Genomic DNA, 19204 nt, shown 5'->3' with positions numbered 1-19204 from the left:
ATCGTGCACATATGGTATGGGGGCACGTTTTCTTGGGAGCACACAGTCAGGCCTTGGGGGCTGAGACAGATGGCGTTCCACCAAGTTTACAAACGACCTTGGGTAGCCACATGCCGTCAAATTTTGGTGCACTTCTTGTAGGTCAGCAGCCCGGCTTTGTGGTGTTGTGCAGAGATAGGCTTGGTTCTGCCGACAAGAGAGGCTACCACCGATCTCTTCTCGTTCATGGGGTGCATTGAAATAAAATGCAGACAACTGCCTGTGTATGTGCTCTTTCTGCACACAGAGAATGCCAGACTGTGCCGGTCACGTTTCACAAGGACGTCCAGAAAAGGAAGCCCGCCATCTCTTTCTTCCTCGACTGTGAATCGTATAGACGCTTCAATACTATTCAAATGCGACAAAAATGAAGAAATTTCTTCTCGATGAATTATGCGGAACACATCGTTTGCGTAACATAGGAAACTGTGGGCAGCGAGTTGAAAGAGGCGAGTGCTCGATGCTCCAGCCATTCCATTGTTAAATTTGCAGCAGTTACCGAAACAGATGCACCCATCGGTGTCACGTGCCTGTAGAAGGTGCCTTCAAAAATGAAGTAGGCAGAACAGAAGGAGCCTCTTCAAGTCAGGAACGTCAATGGGTGTCCTTTCTGGTAGGGTAGGGTGATCATCCAGAGTGGCAGTGCAAGTTTCGGCGGCGAGTCAAATAGGAACGCTTGTAAAAAGCGACACGACGTCGAATGAGACAAGTGCTTCCTGATCGTCGGGAGTAAAATGATGAACCCTCTTTATGAAGTCTTCAAAATGGCGAACTTGAGTGGCACCTACACCAAAGAGAGGGGAAAGAATGTTATAAAGGTATTTGGACAGTTGATGAAGTGGAGAGAGGGTAAAGTCAACAACTGGTCGCATTTGGATGTAGGTTTATGAATTTTTGGCAAACCGTAGAGAGTCGGTGCCGAACCGTTAGTGCACATAAAGGAGAAGTACAACCCTTTGTGCCATGGGTCTACAAAACAAAACACATCCGTAAGCTTCTGGAGCTCCCTCTGTATCTTGAGCGTATGATCCTTCTTCAGACGACTGCATGTCGCCTCGTCCGCAAGCAGTGACAACATCTTGTCACGGTAGTCAGTCCTGTTGAATAGCACTGTGGCATTGCCCTTGTCAGCCAGAGAGATGACAAGGTTTTGGTTTTAGCGAAGGTTTTTGATAGCCTTCTTTCGTCCGTTGAAAGAGGGGAGACGGAGGGGTGTGCGTGAATCCACGAGGGAATGCCTATAGTGCGGGTTCGTGCCTCCTCCCGCTTTGAAGGTTCAATTTGGTCGATAGCATTTTCTACAGCACAGACCAATCTTTTTTGCATCCTTCTGCGGTCCAAGGTTGAAGTTTAAACCCAGGCTCCAGACAGCGAGTTCTGCCGGGTTAGGCTTGTGCGACGAGAGGTTGTGCACGGCGGACGCGGCAACGTTTTTGTGCAAGGCGTCAACGGGTGGTGACAGTCTAGCAAGTTTTCTTTCGTGAGCCTCCTGCGTACGACGGGATTGTAGCCTGGCCTTGAAATTTGCGTGTAATTGAAGGCTTGCAAACTGGTCTGGGACCCGGTGCCCACGACGACGGCGCACAAAGAAAGCTTCATTTTCTAGGTTCCTTATGGACTGTCTGCATTCTAAGATCCTGGCTTGTGAAAGAAGTTTTTCCGCCTTCGCAACCACGCTGAAGCCAAAACTGTCACTGGTGATAAATACGTTGATAATAAATATGCTGATTGTAAAAAGACACATACCACACTTTCGTTTTTCTATATTGTTCTGCTGTTTTATTAAGTTGCATACTCAAAGCTTCTTATTATTTTTAGCCCTCTTTTGTTTGCTTTTTTGGAATTATTATTTGGTCACCAAGGTGACTATTGCTTATGATTGCTATGATATATGGCCAGTGGCTCTGTGGCGACACTGAAAAGGTTCTTGGCCAATGTGAGCTCTATACACGACCGATGACCTACCGTGGGCACACTAATGTTTGCGTAACATTCAATGCTGAACATTTCCAAGGGAAACACTACAAATCACTTTCCATCTGGCCAAGACATGTCTATGTTGAAACCACCCGCAATCGCAATGGGAGTGGAGTCGGTAGGGGTAATCCAACCAAAGGTGCATACGCTTGGCATTTGCGGCACCATCTTCGTCCGTATTAGGTGCCGCCTGCCTACCCCACGCATATTGCCACTTCTGTTCAAAATGGTATTCTTCGTAGGCATGCTGTGCTTCCGCAGTCCTCATTACACAGGGGCTAATCATTGCACGGGTGAAAGGGAACTGGGATAGGATCACGTGGTTTGCCTACAGAGCCAGTGATGTCAAACTGCAATTCATACTAAACAGTGTCTATTCCGGTTTTCTTTTTTATGCGAAGCATATTACGAGAGCACAACCCAGCTCCTCAGGCGCGGCGGTGTTGCCTTCAATGACCTTTGACCCCATGCCATACCACATGACACCGTGACGTCACGACAGAGGAGAAACGGGCTCCAACTCGCGCCGTCGCTCGCGGCGTCGCGGCGGTATATAAAGCTGCGCTTGCCTCTGCTAGACATTTTCTAGATGGCTTTGATCGGACGCGGTGAGCGTCGAGCAACGCAGCGTTCAGCGCGACAACGAAATTTCTAGGTGGCTTTGGCTCAACTTTTGCAAGATGGGCTGGGTGGGAATCGAACCAGGGTCTCCGGAGTGTGAGACGGAGACGCTACCACTGAGCCACGAGTACGATGCTTCAAAGCGGTACAAAAGCGCCTCTAGTGAATGCGGTGTTGCCTTAGAAACGAGCTGTTCTCGTGCGTCGCTTGCTCAGGCGCACATTTCATTGCCGCGCCGAACGCTGCGTTGCTCGACCCTCACCGCGTCCAATGCGGGGCGCATAGTCGCTGCGCCGTAGCCCATTGTCTTACACCCCTTGGCGGGTCGACGGGAATGCTGTCGCGTTCCACTCTTGAAGGCGAAGCAGAGTAACGCATGAGTTGTTTCTTCGTCTAGCCGAACGAAATATAGCCGAGCAACAGCAGTTCACCAGGCTAAACAGTGGTTCAACAACTAAAATAAAGGCTAGTATGCTTCGCATCCTGGGCTTAACCTTAGCTAAGCCACAGCCATTTTTTATTACGATATTCTTTTAACACAACATGTTTTGACACTTCTAGCAACTAAACGCAGCTAGGGCATACTCAGCAATATGCGCTTGCTTTATGCTTGAGCTCTTTTATCCCTGGGGTGGCTGCGATCTTTTTTCACCGACGCACACAAACTGCGAGAACCTAGTCTATAACAGATCGGCTGTAAAACTGCAAGAAAAAACATACTAACTGGGAAAATGTACAATCCGAAGTAACTAAAAAAATATGACAAGCTTCGGTTGAAGAAAAACCAGACAGAGGCTGGTGCATGGTGTCCACAAATTATATTTTTAGCCGAGCCCGCTCAATCCGGCGAAAGCCCGATTCTGTCGATTTCTCTGCTCTCGCACCGTCAGCGTGCTGGGCATGTTGCCGTCGTCTTTTCTGATCGGACCATTGTGGCACGTATTAATGTGCTACAGACTCGACCATTGTCGGCATCTACGTAATGTGAAGCTTCGTGCGAACTGTTGCGGCACAAGACGCCGACGTGCATCGAGCTGGCAGTGCTCTGGCGGCTCAAGACACGTCTATTGTGTGGTGTTTAAAGAGGGCGACGGTAAACAGAAACAAAACAGAGCTGGTGGGCGACTCCGAATGCCATTGAAGTGAAACGCGATGCCCACATCGTGAAGCCTGCAACAGGGAATGGCGGCGTGTGTGGATTGTCACCTACTAAAAGCGTGCAGTACGCTCCCAATGGCACTACACACCACGCGCTGTAGAACAGATAGGTGAAGATTTTTATCGCAATAGGTTTGGTGGCGATAGCTATGAATGAGGTGTGCGATTACCTAAGTGGAGATTGGCTGGTACCGGGAGAAGAAACTGCACGCGCCATCATTTTCACGTGACACGGGTGGCTATATACTGTTCTTGATCGAGTGTGCCTCACACCTTTTCTTGTTCATATGGGATCTAGTGGCCGGAAAATGTATGAGTAATTCCACGCGAAACGTCCAAGACCCCCAGAGCGACCATCTTTGATTTTCCTGAAAAAATTTGGGTTAGATGGCTATTGTGTGGACAAGGTGTCGTCAAAGTATTTTCGTCAAAAAAAAAAATTTTTTTAATCACGTGGGCACTCTGAAATTTCCAGGAAGAAGTCTTGAGAAGAAGTTGGCTGGAGGCAAGTTTTTTTTTCAAGTCTGAAAGTAGGTGCAATAAAAAATTTTTATTTTAGAGCAGTGTACTAGTATCCTTCTTTCATATAACATTATAATTGAATGAATTTTAGAATTTTTCACATTTATATGGCTCAGTAAAAAATTAAAAAAAATTCACTGCGTTAAGAAATTTTTTTTCATTTATTGTCATAACTTTTCTGCAGCAATTATGTTTCTTCCTTTTCGCCAGTTGCTATAGTGTTTGCTAAAAATAATGTGAAATTATTAAGAAACATTTTTGATGATGATATTTTTTGAGAAAAAATATCTCCAAATTTGGCAAAAAATTACTTCTTCGCAAGAGTCAGGCCAAATTTAAGCATTATGGCCCTCCAGATAAAAATATGTCAGATAGTGCCATACATGCACCGAAGTCTTAGCTTGTGATATAGAGATCTTTCTTTCAGTAAATTTTGTTTGAAGCGAGAAAAAAATTTTGAAGACAGCAACCCATGTCATCAGTAGGCATTGCCGAGCTCAGTCCTCACTGTGCAATACGTATGTGCCGCCGGAGACTTTTTGGGCTCCCATATGCACTCCGGCTCTTTTCCAAATGAATGTCGGTTGTGTCGGCTATGTCGCTTGATGTCAGTCTAAACACATTCTAAATGGCCTGTTTTCGTCTGGTTCATCCCTTGTCATTTTTGTGGCTTGGGACTGTCAGGTTGGTGAACACTGATCAGTGTGGGCATCTTGCACTAATAGTTAATGGCTAACTCCGTCTCCTGTTCGGTGCGGAGGCAGAGCAAGAGGCAACACGGTCACTTCTCTTCTGCTGTTCCACACCAGAATGAAGACGCTTGCTCACCGGGCTGCAGACGCTAATAGCTGGAGATAACAGCCTAAAAATTGGAAATTTCTTGTCAACTCCTTTGTTCATCCACTCATGTTCAACTCTTCAACACATGAACGTTTACAGGCAAATTAAGGCCTCCTTGGTATTCACGCCCGTTTCTTTACTTGAAGTAACTTCTCCGGTGTTTGAGCATGTGGTGATGGCAACCCAAAAAGTTGAAACCATCACTGGCTTAAGTGGTGGAATAGTCACATTCCTTACACAGCAGTTGCTATGCTGAATCTCTAACCGAGCTCTGTTCTTTCTTCTTGTATTTTGAAATTTGGTACCCAGATTACTGTGATTCCCTTCATTTTACTTCTGGCCCAGTCAAACGGATCCTCTGGAGACTGAATCTGGTCGTGATACTGTAGGCTTGATCTTACTGCCAGACATTTGAGTGTACTGCCGACATCATCGCATGCGCTTTTACCATGCGAAGTGGCAAAGAAATCTCATTCTGCCGATAGATCACGGTAGCGAAAATTCAAAAAGTTATTTTTGTTCTTATTGTGTGTGAAGCTTCATCAGAGAAATAATGTTTTTTTTTCTTCAGGCGGATCTTATTTTCCTACCTCGAGCTGCACTCTGAAATGTGTGTACTGTGACTGTATCACGCTCCATACACTCATAAACACCAGAGAGAGACCTCTCCATAGTTGCTTTGCTCCTTGTGAAAATAGACAACTACAGGATGTAGTGTGGCTTGTACGTTTACCTAGTGGTACGACAGTGGTGCATTTTAAGTATAAAACTCATTTTCCACAAAATCCAACACTACTATAACAACCTCGTGTTGGCTTAGGTTAAACTTCAGTTCTCGAAAGTAGCGAGCTGGCTGCTTACTGATGAAATGGTGGATCTTATGTTGATTCAACATGTCTGCAAACTTCTCAGAAAATTATTCTGGCATCAAAACAATGGTTTTGAGTCTACAGCGGACTCCACTTATCTATTGCTGGACATGTTGACTCAGCTCTCGGTGACACGGGCCAGAAGCAGATGCTCAGTGTGATTTGCACCAGGGCAGGACGTGCATTTGCGGAAAATACAAGTGTAGCCAAAAGCTCTTCATTTGTGTCCTTAAGGCCACTAGAATGAAGCATTAGTTTAAAGCTCTAATGATTCATGCAGACACAGTGTGTGTGTGTGTACCGCTTCCACCAGCCAAAAAAAATTGTGGAAGACGCAAAACGGCCAACGTTGAGAAGCCACACTATAAATTGTAAGTCTTCTCAGATTTGTCATGCATTTCCTTCAGTTCATCAACAATAGTCGCTTTTGGTGGCCTTTCAGAGTGTCATTTTTCCCTGGTAGGCAACAAGACACTGAGTCGTCCTCGTAGAAAGCTCTGACAAATGACTTCCCTTCCTCACTAACTGGGCCACCCCATGTTCCTTGCCGCATGTCTAGAATCCCACTGTTAGTCTTGACTTTCATTGCCTCGCAAACTTACCGTTCCGATGCACCATCATTTTTTCACGAGACCGAGATTGGGGCACTAAAGTTGGGTAGTATTGTGTTTTTTTCTCCACTTTGTTCTCGAGAAGACTCTCTTTTTCAGGTCTTGCATCCAGCAGACATGATTATCCAGGAGGAGTTACGGGCCCTCATGTTTGTCAAGCGTCAATGGCTGGCACAGTTTTGGGGACGTAGCTGTTATTCCCTTTGCATTTTCTCGCAATGTTTCCACTTTCTTTTTTTTTTTTTTTGCATACAACTGCCGTCCGTGCTGCAGTTGTTTCTCTTTGAAGCTGCTGACAACACCTCTTTCTAAGGCCTCCTTTTCTGTTCCAGTACCACCAGCTTCTGGCTCAATTTCACTACCTCCAGAGAGTGTGTTGAGATGTTGTTCTGGCACTACTAAATTTGCCATCTTTTGAGTACTATACAACTGCCGCTTGCATGCTTCACTAATTCAATTTTCTGGAACCAGGCCAAGGGAAGGGTGGGTATCAACAATGGCCAGTGTGATGGCTGTCGACCCCCGGCAGTGTTTTGCATGTCTAAAGAATGGGTCTGAGCACAACTTGGAAGCGATTTTAGAAGTGTATTGATGAAGGTAAAGTTGCTTGTGGTGCTTACAAATTGTTGCATCGTCATCCAAGCTTCTCTTTAAGCGCAGCGCAAGACGACGACGATCTATGTTGCTCAAAAGACACTCAGTTGTCAGTTGCTGCTTGCTACAGTAAGTTGTTTTGCGGCAGTTTCTTGGGCCGAAAGAGCATGGTGGAAGCTCAATTCCTGAAAATAGTGCCAAGCATACCTGTAAGCCTCCAGAAATAAGCTCGTCTTAGCTTCACTGCATTCTGTTGGTCTCACTGTCTAACATTTTGACATTTCTGACATACTTCAAAACATGCAGCACTGTAAATGGGGCGATTAGAAAACCTCAGGCTGTTCAAGAAAACATTGCCATTTGATATAGCAAACATCATTTTAGATTATGCCTTCAAATATAAGTCTTGTGGAAAATTCTGATTCAGTTCAGGCACTATTGGTGAATTGCACAAGGATTCCAAATCGTAAGTTAATGCTAGAAACATTTTCTTACCTTTCTAAATAGAAGAAATTGATGCTGGAAAACATGGTACTGAAGCTTGGATTTTGCATCCATTCTCAAGGTGTTAGACCAAGCACTGTGCCTCATTCATTCCGATGTCCTTTCGTTGCAACTTCATTAGTATGCATTCCATTGAAAGCTGTTCAAAGGAAGCCTTGTCTGCTGCCTTCTACGTCTGTCGGCTGATCACACTATTCTGATCTGACAAACACATGAATCTGACAAACATGTAAAGGTAAACAAACATCCCCAGAAAGATTGAGGAAAGCAGTTTTCTTTGCATTTTTTTCACTAACGAAAGAGTGAAAAACAAAAGAATGCCGAAAATTTTCGTATACAGTATCTATATATACTAGCTGCTGTTTGCTGGATGGCAGACGACAAGGAGAAAGCAGACAACACACAAACGACAAGGAGAGTGGTGGCACATACTCAGTGCCTACTGGTGACATGGGTTGCTGACTTCAAACATTTCTTTCTCGCTTCAAAGAAAATTTACTCCTATAAAAATTTCTACATCACAAGCTAACAGGTCAGTGCGTATATTGAGCGGTTTGACATATTCTTACTTGGAAAGCCTTAATGCTTAAATTTGGCCTGAATCTAGCAAAAAGGTCATTTTTTGCCAACTTTTGAGGTATTTTTCTCAAAAAATTTACCTCTTGATAACTTTGAATTATTCATAGCATACACTATAGAAAGAGGTGACAAGGCAGGAAAATTATTGCAGCTGTAAAGTTAACGTAGCTTTGTAAACCATTTCTGAAAACGCAGCTTTTTTTTTGCTGTTTTACTGAGCAAAATGTGAAAAATTCTAAAATGTATTCAATTACAGTCGAACCCAGCTGTATCGAACTCGCAAAAAAACCCTATCAGTTTGATACAGAGCATAATTCAATATAAGCCTGCTAAATAATTGGATGTCATAAAAACACATACCATTTATAAAATCACTTTATTGATGAAACTAGCTTAGTTTCGTATGAAATAGTCCTGCATTTTCTTCTGCTTGGGCAATTTGGCTGCCTGCGACGCACGCACTTCTCCACATTGTCTAAGGAGTCGGAGCAGCTGAGGCTGCAACTATCCGCATTCGCGCAGAAGCACCAGACTAGTGCGAGCGCACCAATCACTTCGTAGGATGTGGGCAAAAAACCGTTGTTGCTTTCCTCATTGTGCCCACTTTCACTTGTGCTCGATATGATTTCGGCAATGTAGTCTTCAGGCTCATTCAATCGGGCGACTGACAGTAGTCGCAAATGATCGCTTTTCTTGAAAAGCGACCATTATGGGCCAGTCGCTCGCTGCTCGATTTTTCAGTCGCGCGACCGTGGTGGCAAACTGATAAACCAATTAGCGGCGCACCGGAAGTGATCTTCGATATGTCTACATCTGGCCTGCTCCCACGTCACAGCAAATTCCGCGTAGATTCCGAGAGTTCTTGCCGAGGATGACACTCTCCGGGATTGCGACTCGCGGGTCGCGCTCAGCCGGGCTTGCCGTTGTGAACATCAGTTGCCTTCGGTCACTTTTTGGTCGCAAGTCTCAAATGGTCGCGCGACCTCCTTAAGTCGCTGTTGTGAATGAGCCGTTCATTTTTGGGTTCTCCTGTAGTCGCCACACCATCATTTGCACTCACAAGCTCGTCCACCGTTGATTTGTCAACAGCTTCTGGAAATTCTGACAGCTTGCTCCAAATTTCGGCAACACCGGCAACGGCTTCGTCACATTCATCAGAATTTGCAGTCATCACCGAGCATGTGGAAGCCGGCACGTCTGAAGCAATTTCGGATGAGCCATTCGTACACGGCCGTGCGTACGCGTCGGGCACCACGGGCACCGAATCGCGAGTTTGGCCGCTTTAGCCCTAATCTCCCCCTTATTCTTCAAGATCATGCTGAGAGTGGGCGGGCCAGGATCATTATTTTGCAGGTAGGGGGGGGGGGGGTCGACGGCTTGTCCGAGGCAGCGCAGTCATGGTAGGGAGAGTGGTTGGATTGAACTGCGCCGCCGGGTTTCCCTGCCACCACGAGGGAAAGCCAACTACTGGGGGCACTTTTCTGCCGTTTGACATTCAATATATCGGGCGTCGCTACTCTTTTTGTTCGATGTAAACGTAATTTTTGCTCTATATACTCATTGTGACTATACTGTGTCCAGAAATTGTTCGATATATAGAATAATTCGATGTAAATGGGTTCGATATAGTTGGGTTCAACTGTACAATGTAACGTGAAAGAAGGATGCCAGTACAATGCTTTAAAATGTAATTTGTTATTGCACCAACTTTAAGACTTGAATAAAGCAATTTACCTCTAACAAACTTTTGCTTCTTCCCGGAGACTTCAAAGAGCGCTCATGTGATGAAATTCCTTTTTTGACGAAAATACTTTGGCGAAGTCTTATTCATCTAATAGCCATCTAACTGAAAAGGAAAATCAAAGATGGTAGCTTTGGGGGTCTGATACGTTTCGCATGGAATGACCCGTATCCGATCACAGTCTGCAGCAGAGAACAGAGGTGCATTTCCATTATGGCCCATTAGAAGCGTGCGATATGCTCCCGATGGCACAACGTGCTCTGAAACAGATGAAGATGCTTATCCAGGGTATCTACCAAGTTGACATTTCCAAATTCCCTGAGTTTTCCAGGTTTTCCCTGAGTGCCATTGCAAATTTCCCTGAGTGATGCAGAACTATGTTTTATATCAACACGGGCTGAAACCATATCGCCTGATGCTGTCACTCTCTAGTAAGCACATGAAGAAAAAAAAGCAACTTAATCCAATTTGAATACTAAGGAGCAGTGTTTATGTTATTCAAAAAAAGGAATAGAAGGCAGGTGTTAGTAAAATGCACAGCAAATAAAGTGTTTTCGAAAACAATTGCAAATAGGGTCGGACATTATCAAATGCAAATAAAAAGGAGATGCATACAAAGGCAAATATTTTCTAATATGAGCTATTTCTATCAACTGATAGCAACCTCATGATGAGGCCTGAACTCTGTCACAATTGAGATTCTCTCTCAACAGCTCTTAAGTCAACCTCAACAGTCCTGACATACTCTCAGCCCGCGCACAACGCCTGAGTGTTGTGTTGCACTGCTTCAAAGGGTGTATTTTGGTTTGGATGAGGGACACCTGCATCTCGGCATCAGCCAAAACTTTACTTTTTGAGCTCAAGCTCTTTCAAAACGGCGGCAACAAGCTTCCTTTCTCGTTTATTCCTCAATGCGTAGGTCACTTCTGTTCTTGTCCACCTTCCACCACTCGTTCGCCCCAAGGACCATTTGAAGCATCTTGATCAGCTGCACAGTCCACAACCGAATTTTCTAGCTCCCTAGGGGCCGCGAGAATGTCAGAAAAATCGGCCAGTTGGAAAAAAATAAATGCATGTCATTTACTGCCCTTAGGGGCTCAAACCGCCACAGGCACGTTCGAAAACGCTCTGAAGGCCTGTCGGTACACATATCAGGGATACCTGTGCTCGTACTGTGCCAGGAAATGCCGGGTGCCCACGTGTATATAGTTAAGATTTACATACTGTATTCCGTGGCAATAGCCCCTTCCCATGCTTGTTATGCTTCACTGCAATACTTTTCCGTAAGAAGAAGAAGAAGCCGAGGCGAGCGGATACGTGTCACATGCACTCCGCAGTTTTTGGACTTTTTGACCCGTCAAACCCTATTGGACCACCAAAATTTTGGCTGGGATCGACGCCGGTACTGAAGAGGACCACGAGGACCCCAAATTCAAACCGGTGGGTCCAATATTTTGGATTTTATCGGACCTTGAATTTCCTCCGTGGTCGGCCGGACGGTAGGCCTAACGAGACCTAGCACGAGAGCGGGGCTCCGCGGGCTCCCCGGCCTCGGCCCGAGGTAGAGACGACCCGGAGCGAAGTCCCGAATACCCAACCCCAACTTTGAGTAATCATCGACGAGAGGACCGACAGGTTTCATGGCGGAAACCCAGGAAACCATGGATGAAGATTTTCACGACGCCACCGAGCCCGTCCTCGTGCAAGATCGAAGCGGGCCCGCAGCAGGCACCCAAGCCCCGAAAGGCAGCACCCCAACGACAGGAAGACCACAGGCAGAAAGCAATAACGACGCGGACCCGGAATGGGAGATCGCCATGTCCAGGAGACAGAAGAGGTGCCAGCGAGACGGCAAAGGATCGAGCAGCCAAGTTTTGGCGGGAACGGCGCTAGGGAACAGAAATTCCTTAGGCGACGAAAAGATCACAGGCGGCGCGCCAGCTGCGCCGAAGCGAGGAGGAGGAGAGGGGCTGCCGCGGAGGAGACTGCCTCCGCTCCCGAAGAACGATTTAAAGATAGTGCTCAGGCCGAGTGGACTCGCAGTCAAGAGCTTGCAGACACACCAGGTTGCGCGAGCGGTGGTCGCGGCCACCGGATCCGGATGCAAGGCGGAAGACTTGATCATCAGGCTGCGCAATGGCTCCAACATCATAATAGTAAGCACCGGCAACGAAGAGGCGGCCCAACGTATACGGCGCATCACGCAGCTAACGTTCGGGAACAGCAGCTACGCCATCAACGCACACGTGGCGGCGCCGGAGGGCACGTTGCGGTGGGTCATCCATGGGGTGGACGCGGGGACCTCGCCAGAAGAGCTCAAGGCGAACCTTAGAGTCCGAACGCAAGGAGTCAAGATCTTAGCAGCCAGGATGCTTGGACGGTCGAGCACGGCAGTCATCACATTTGATGGCCCCATAATCCCGAAGCAAGTACTCTACTACGGTGGAGAGATGTGGTGCTATCCATACCGCCCGACGAGACAAGTATGCTACAAATGCTGCCAGCAGGGGCATCGGTCGGACGTCTGCCCGAATCCGGAGGCCAAGGCCTGCAAGCAATGTGGCTGCCAAAATCCAGCGGAACAACACCAGTGCACACCCAAATGCCTGATATGCGGGGGCGACCACGTTGCAGGCACGCGGGACTGCAAGCAACGACTCAAGACGGCAGGCGAGCTGCGAGGAGGTCCCCAGGGACATCAGCAGCAGAGGCGCATCCGCAGCCGAAGCAGAGGCGGCGCAAGAAGACCGAGGTGGTTCCGAGACGAGGGCCAGGACCAGGGTCAGCAAAACTTCAAAGCCTACCGGAGCGGGTCACGGAGCTGGAGCCGCGACCGGGGCCGAAGCCAGAGCCGAGGGTCCAACCGGGACGGATCCTATCCACCCCTGGGCAGCACGGGCCAGCAGCAGCAAAAACAGCAAAAGAAGAGCGGCGGCGGCGTTAAGGTGAGCTGGGGGACCGGCCCTCCCAAAACACTTTTTGCTTCGCACTCGGGACCACACACTAACAACACGCAGACAGCGGCCGAAAGGCAACTAAGTGAGGAAAACAAAAGTCTCAAACGCGAACTCGAGCTAAGCCGAGAAGAAAGGCTAGAAGTACGTACATAGTAAACTTGTACAGCCCACCTAAACAGACAAAAGGAAACTTTATTAAACTTTTCGCGGAGGCCAAAAAATTGGCGGGACAAAACACCCTAATCATAGCGGGAGACTTTAACGCTAAAAGCCCACGCTGGGGCTATAAAAAGGAAGACAAGAAGGGACGAGGCATCTGCACGGCGGCAGAAAACACCGGCTGCGAGCTGCTAACCGATGAAAACCAGCCGACTAGACAGGGAAACAGCGTCAGTCCAGACACGTGTCCCGACCTAACCTTTATCAGGGGCGCCAAGCAGGCAGAGTGGGAAAACCTGCTCGAGAACCTTGGCAGCGACCACCACATAATAAGAGTCAGCACGGTGGCAGACAATGTCAAGAGGAAAATTGGTACGGCTCGGCTGACGGATTGGGACGCCTTTAGAGCACAATGTCGACAGCTAAAGGGTAACATTACCTCGGTTGAAGAGTGGAGCCAGCAACTCAAGCAAATTCAGGAAATCTACACGCAAGAAGTGCATAGAACCGAACAAACACCGGAAGTAGACAAGCGGCTCCTCAGGCTCTGGGAGGCTAGACGCGGGCTCACCAAGAGATGGAAAAGACAAAAGCTAAATAAGAAGCTAAAGAAGAAGATAGCGGACATCACTAGGCAGACGGAGGAGTACGCGACGCAGCTGGCCAGACAGGGGTGGCAACAGTTTAGCAACTCGCTGAACGGGACCCTAAGTACAGCCAAAACGTGGCGTATCCTCAAGGCCCTAATGGACCCTAGCAAGAACAAGTCCGAAAGCGGCAAATCGATCCAAAGACTGGTCCACCAGTACGAAGGTTCCGAAGAGCAGCTCCTGAAAGAAGTCCGAGAAAAATGCTACGGGAAAGACCAAATCGAAGGTTACAAAGGAGATTATCTCGGTGAGGAAAACCCGAAAATGGACCGACCCATCACAAGAGAGGAGGTCACCGAGGCCGTGAGAGCGGCCACCAAGAATACAGCGGCGGGAGCTGACAAGATTCGAAACTCGCTCATAAGAAACCTAAGCGACGAGGCAGTCGATCAGCTGACGTCGTACCTCAACATGCTCTGGCAAGAGGGGAAGGTACCGGCGGAATGGAAACACGCCATCGTGGTCATGATACCCAAGCCGGGCAAGAAACTACAGATCGAAAATCTCAGGCCGATCTCGCTTACGTCGTGCCTGGGAAAACTGTATGAGAGAATAGTCACCAGAAGGATCCAGCAGCACCTGGAGAACGGGAGGTGGTACCCTGACAGCATGTATGGCTTCAGGGCCAACCTATCGACGCAGGACGTCCTCCTGCAACTCAAAGAGGAGGTGCTCGACACAATGCCCAAGGCGGGTGAAAACGTTGTGATGGCGCTCGACATCAAAGGCGCCTTCGACAACGTCAGCCACGCGGCCATAATGGAGGGCCTCAACAACACCAACTGCGGAAGGAAAGTACACGACTACGTCAAGGACTTCCTAACCGACAGAACGGCAACGGTAGGGCTGGGGGAGTTGAGGAGCGACACCTTCTCCACACCGTGTAAAGGCACACCCCAAGGCTCCGTGATATCGCCCGTGCTATTTAATGTGGCGATGATCGGCCTGGCAAAACGACTCGGCGAGATTCAGGGCATCCAACATGCGATGTACGCGGACGACGTCACGGTTTGGGTCACGCAAGGTTCACTGGGAGAAAAACAAGAGAAGCTACAAGAGGCTGCGCACTGTGTCGAAAAGTACACCAGAGAAAGGGGACTGGTATGCTCCACAGAAAAATCCGAATTACTGAGAGTAGGTAGACACCCCACCCAAGCAACGCTGGAAGTAACGCTTGATGGTCAAAACATCCCGGAAAAGAATATGATCAAAATCCTGGGCATGTGGCTACAGGGCAGCAGAAAATGCAGCCACACCATCAGCCTGCTGAGCAAAGTGACGGAGCAGGTGGGCCGGATGATCAACAGGGTCTCCCAAAAAAGATACGGCATGAAAGAGGAAGACACACTCAAACTCGTCGGCAGCCTCGTCGTCAGCCGAGTCATCTACTCGCTACCATACCACGCGATGACCAAAGGAGAGAGGGAACAGGCGGACACGATAATCAGGAAAGCATACAAGACGGCTCTCCATCTGCCAAAAAACACTTCAAACGAAAAACTGCTCCAACTGGGCATCAACAACACTTTCAGCGAACTGGCGGAAGCCCTGCTTGAAACGCAAAAAGCCAGACTCAAAAGCACCCCTGCAGGGAGAGCGCTCCTGACTAGGCTGGGACGGGACACGAGTGGACACGTAGATAGATACGCAGACATGCCCGACTGCTTAAGAAAAACAATAAGTGTTAGGCCAGTACCTAAGAACATGGACCCCAACCTCCACGAGAGCAGAAGGCAGGCGCGAGCCGAATACGTGGAAAAGACACTCGCGCTACTAGAGAACACGGTGTACACGGATGCTGCCACGTACCCGCGAGAAGGGAAGCGCGCGGCCACGGCGGTGGTGGTGGACGGCGACGGGAATCTGATCACATGTGCGACGGCAAAGGCAGTCGACACAGCGGAGGCCGAAGAAATTGCCGTGGCGCTGGCGGCAGTAGAAGGATATAGGACAGGCAGGCCTCTAAACATCTTAACAGACTCGAAGGAAGCGTGCAGAAATTACACGAGGGGCAGGATTAGCAAAGCCGCCCTCAGAATTCTTGTCAGAGCCAACTTCGCCGAGAGAAACGTTACGCACAAGTTAATCTGGATTCCGGCCCACACAGGCATAGAGGGTAACGAAAGGGCAGACAGCCTAGCTCGAGAGACCACGTTCCGAGCAGAGCAGTCGCGCGCCCCGGAGTATCACCCACACGCTTGTGAGGGAGGATACACAGAAATCTTAAACTTATACAGAGGGACGAGAGCCAAATATCCCCCACCGCACAAAGCTCTAACGCAGGAGGAAGCAACGAGTTGGCGCAGATTGCAGACAAACTCCTTCCCAAATTTTTACATCCTAAACAAAATGTACCCAACACAATACAGAGACACCTGCCCATGGTGCGGGGCCACACCCACACTATACCATGTCACATGGGAATGTAAACACAATAAATCATTCCACCAACAAAATAACCCGAGTGCGGAGCAATGGGAGAGTCGGCTTACCAGCTGCGAGCTCACGGCCCAAAGGGCCTTAGTGCAGCACGCTAGTGAGGTAGCTAGGCTCAGTGGAGCCCTGGAATAGGGGCCCACCCTTGCTGGAAGAGGCTCCAAGTCGCCGGCGCCCAAGACGACCGAGACCTCGAGACGCTAAATCCTTGAAGGAACCAAAATAAAGTTTCTCTCTCTCTCTCTCTCTCTCTCTCCGTAAGCTTTACCGAGTACCATTCTTTACAGAGGCGAAGCTGACTTTCACGAACCGGCATTATGCAACGCACCGTGTTTTCCAAGTTTCTAAGCCAATCGCGAGGACCACAAAGGTGGAGTCCGTGCCATTGCTGACAGCAGCTAATTCTTTCAATAAAAAGTTCGGCACCCAATGGCAAGAAGCTTCGTAGCGAACGTCGAAGCAGCTAGGCTTAGCGTTGCCGCAGTGGTGGCAACGGGTGCCAGCGGATCTGCGTGCGAGAGTGCCGGTTCGAGGCGGCGAAGTAATCAAAACGGCAGCGGTGGTGCCTTTGATTAATGCCGTTTCGGACCTGCGATCGCGGCAAAATGTCCGGAAAATCGGACGGCGAAGAGTTCTTGCGTCGGAAATTTCACACGTTCTGATACGTTGACACTATGGGGTACGAGGTGGCGCCGTGAAGCCGTCCAAATTATCGGGAATCCGGAAAGTTGCTTGTTGACTGTACACTGGCAACTCCTGCCAACGACAGGGCATCAAAGACGATTCATTACGATTCCTGTCTGCTACTCGAGCCAGCATTACCGCGACTTTCGACCCTTTCAATAAGATTGCCGCTAATTTTTCCTGATAGAGGCCCAAATTCCCTGAGTTTTCCCTGTCGCAATAGGAGTTTTCTCTGTCGCAATTCCCTGTTATCGCAATAGGATTGGAGGGGACAGCTGTGAATGCCGGGTATGACGACTCCGAAGAAGGCTTGCTGGTACCAAAATGAGAACCTGAGAGCGCGCTGGCATTGTCACTTGAGACGAGCACACGAGTATTGTGGTGAAGCTGCTGCGGCAGGCAGCTATACACTGTTTTCGATCATGCACACCTCGCGCATTTTTTTGTTTATATGGGATTTAGTAACAGGAAAACGTATCATACGATCGCAGTTTGGCGACGTACTGAACGTTGGCACCAAAAAAATAATGTTTTCTGAGAGCTAACAAACCGGTGAGAAATGTGCGTAACTCTATTGGGTCATTTTTTGTGTCCTCGATTGCGAACGTTGGCCGTAGAAAAACGTACGTAACGGGAATATATCAATGAGGTTCTGCTGTATATCAGTTATCTGGCTCATAAGACCTCATCTGTGGTCTGGCTTTATGCTGATGACTGTTTTCTGTATAAGAGTGTTTATTAATTACTTAAATTTTACAAGGAAGAAAGTGGAATAACTGAACGTCTCTTCTCCTGTAAATAATAAGAAAAATCACAGCCATTTACTAATAATCCAAACAAACAGTGAATAGGTTTTCCTTTCAAAAAGCTTCCTCCACATTGTGCATTCTTGCAGATTTGTTTGCTCGCATAATTCATGGGGATTTGAAAGCTGGCATTCAGCATAATGAAGACATGCCCCAGGACAGTGTTAGGACCATGTCCTGATTCAATGAACAAGTTAAAGAAGAACACGACGTGACATGGCAGAAGCAGAAATGAGTCAATGCATGTGACATAAAGCAATGAATGAATGAAGGAAGACCACATGGAGTTGAGTGTGCCAATCAGTATAAAATGATTAAAGAGAAAATTATACATCCACCTGTTTGTAGCAATTGCTACAAAAGAAACCCCCCCATACCGGTTCCTCAAAAGAAAAGCCTCAGAGTTTAAGAAAAATTCGTCCTGGTCAGGGACTCGAACCCGGGACCACCGCCTTTCCGGGGCAGCCGCTCTAACATGAGCTAACCTAGCCTGGTTAGCTCAGATGGTAAAGCGAAAGCGGCTGCCCCGGAAAGGCGGTGGTCCCAGGTTCGAGTCCCGGAACAGGACGAATTTTTCTTTAACTCTGAGGCTTTTCTTTTGAAGAACCCGTATGGGGTTTCCTTTGTAGCAATTGCTAAGAAATGGTGGATGTCTGATTTTCCCTTTATTCATTACTTCTCTCCACCTTGCGGGTTTCCGCAGAACTACATCAGTATAAGATGTGTCAAAGCAGTTTTAAAGTGTATGGTATGGCACATTGGTGGGATTGTAAACCAAACGACCTCATGGATACTACAGCACTTCATTTTTTCTATTGTTCTATCGAACTAGTAGATTGTAATGCATGTTTAGCGTGCAACTTGTGCTTTTGGGTTTTCTTGGATGTAATTAGTTGGTTTTTCTGTTGTATTAACTGGTGTACACTTTGAGCCTCCTTCCCACACAAAGGTTTCTCATTGTCTAAAAGGTTCCCTTTTTGTGCATTCCGTCTAAAGACCATCCATAATTTAGGTCCAATGTTTCGGAGAGTCCTTGCTGCACGAACACAGTCAGGAATGGCCACTCACCAGTCAGCCATCTCAGGCAGGATGAAGTGCTGCCCCAGGTGGTGCTCTGCACATGCATGGGAAAGCATCACGGCTCCCTTGACTTCTCAGTGTTTCGTTAAGACTCCTGTGGTTGTAAACTCTAACAGTTCAGACAAAACTCAATCTAATGGAACTCCTTGTTGCATATACAAACTCAAAATATTTGAGCACAAATTGAACACATACTCCTAACTTTGAATATCAAATTAAACATCAAAGAATGATATTCATGTGCTGTTACATAGCCAGTTTCTTTAATGCAGCATGTTGGAACATCACAATTGTGCTGCCCACAGTAAAAAATACAACAGTAAGCCATTACAACAAAAAAACACGAGCCACGTTTGTTTATTTGACACTCATTCACT

General features: G+C 47.7%; 1 protein-coding gene across 4 annotated transcripts in view; it reads right to left on the bottom strand.

The window, feature by feature from the left end:
• The window catches only part of Git (ARF GTPase-activating protein GIT1), a 339341-nt gene that overhangs the window by 182785 nt on the left and 137352 nt on the right, over positions 1–19204 (bottom strand). For all 4 annotated transcript variants that reach the window (XM_070533467.1, XM_070533465.1, XM_070533466.1 and 1 more), the window contains exon 8: positions 18816–18861. In XM_070533467.1, coding sequence (XP_070389568.1) covers positions 18816–18861 — 46 coding nt within the window. The remainder of the gene's footprint in view (positions 1–18815; positions 18862–19204) is intronic.

Source organism: Dermacentor albipictus, chromosome 2 (assembly GCF_038994185.2).
Source record: "Dermacentor albipictus isolate Rhodes 1998 colony chromosome 2, USDA_Dalb.pri_finalv2, whole genome shotgun sequence".
Classification (NCBI taxonomy): Eukaryota; Metazoa; Arthropoda; class Arachnida; order Ixodida; family Ixodidae; genus Dermacentor; species Dermacentor albipictus.
Note: the sequence above shows the minus strand (reverse complement) of the source record. Positions and strands in the feature narration are given on the sequence as shown.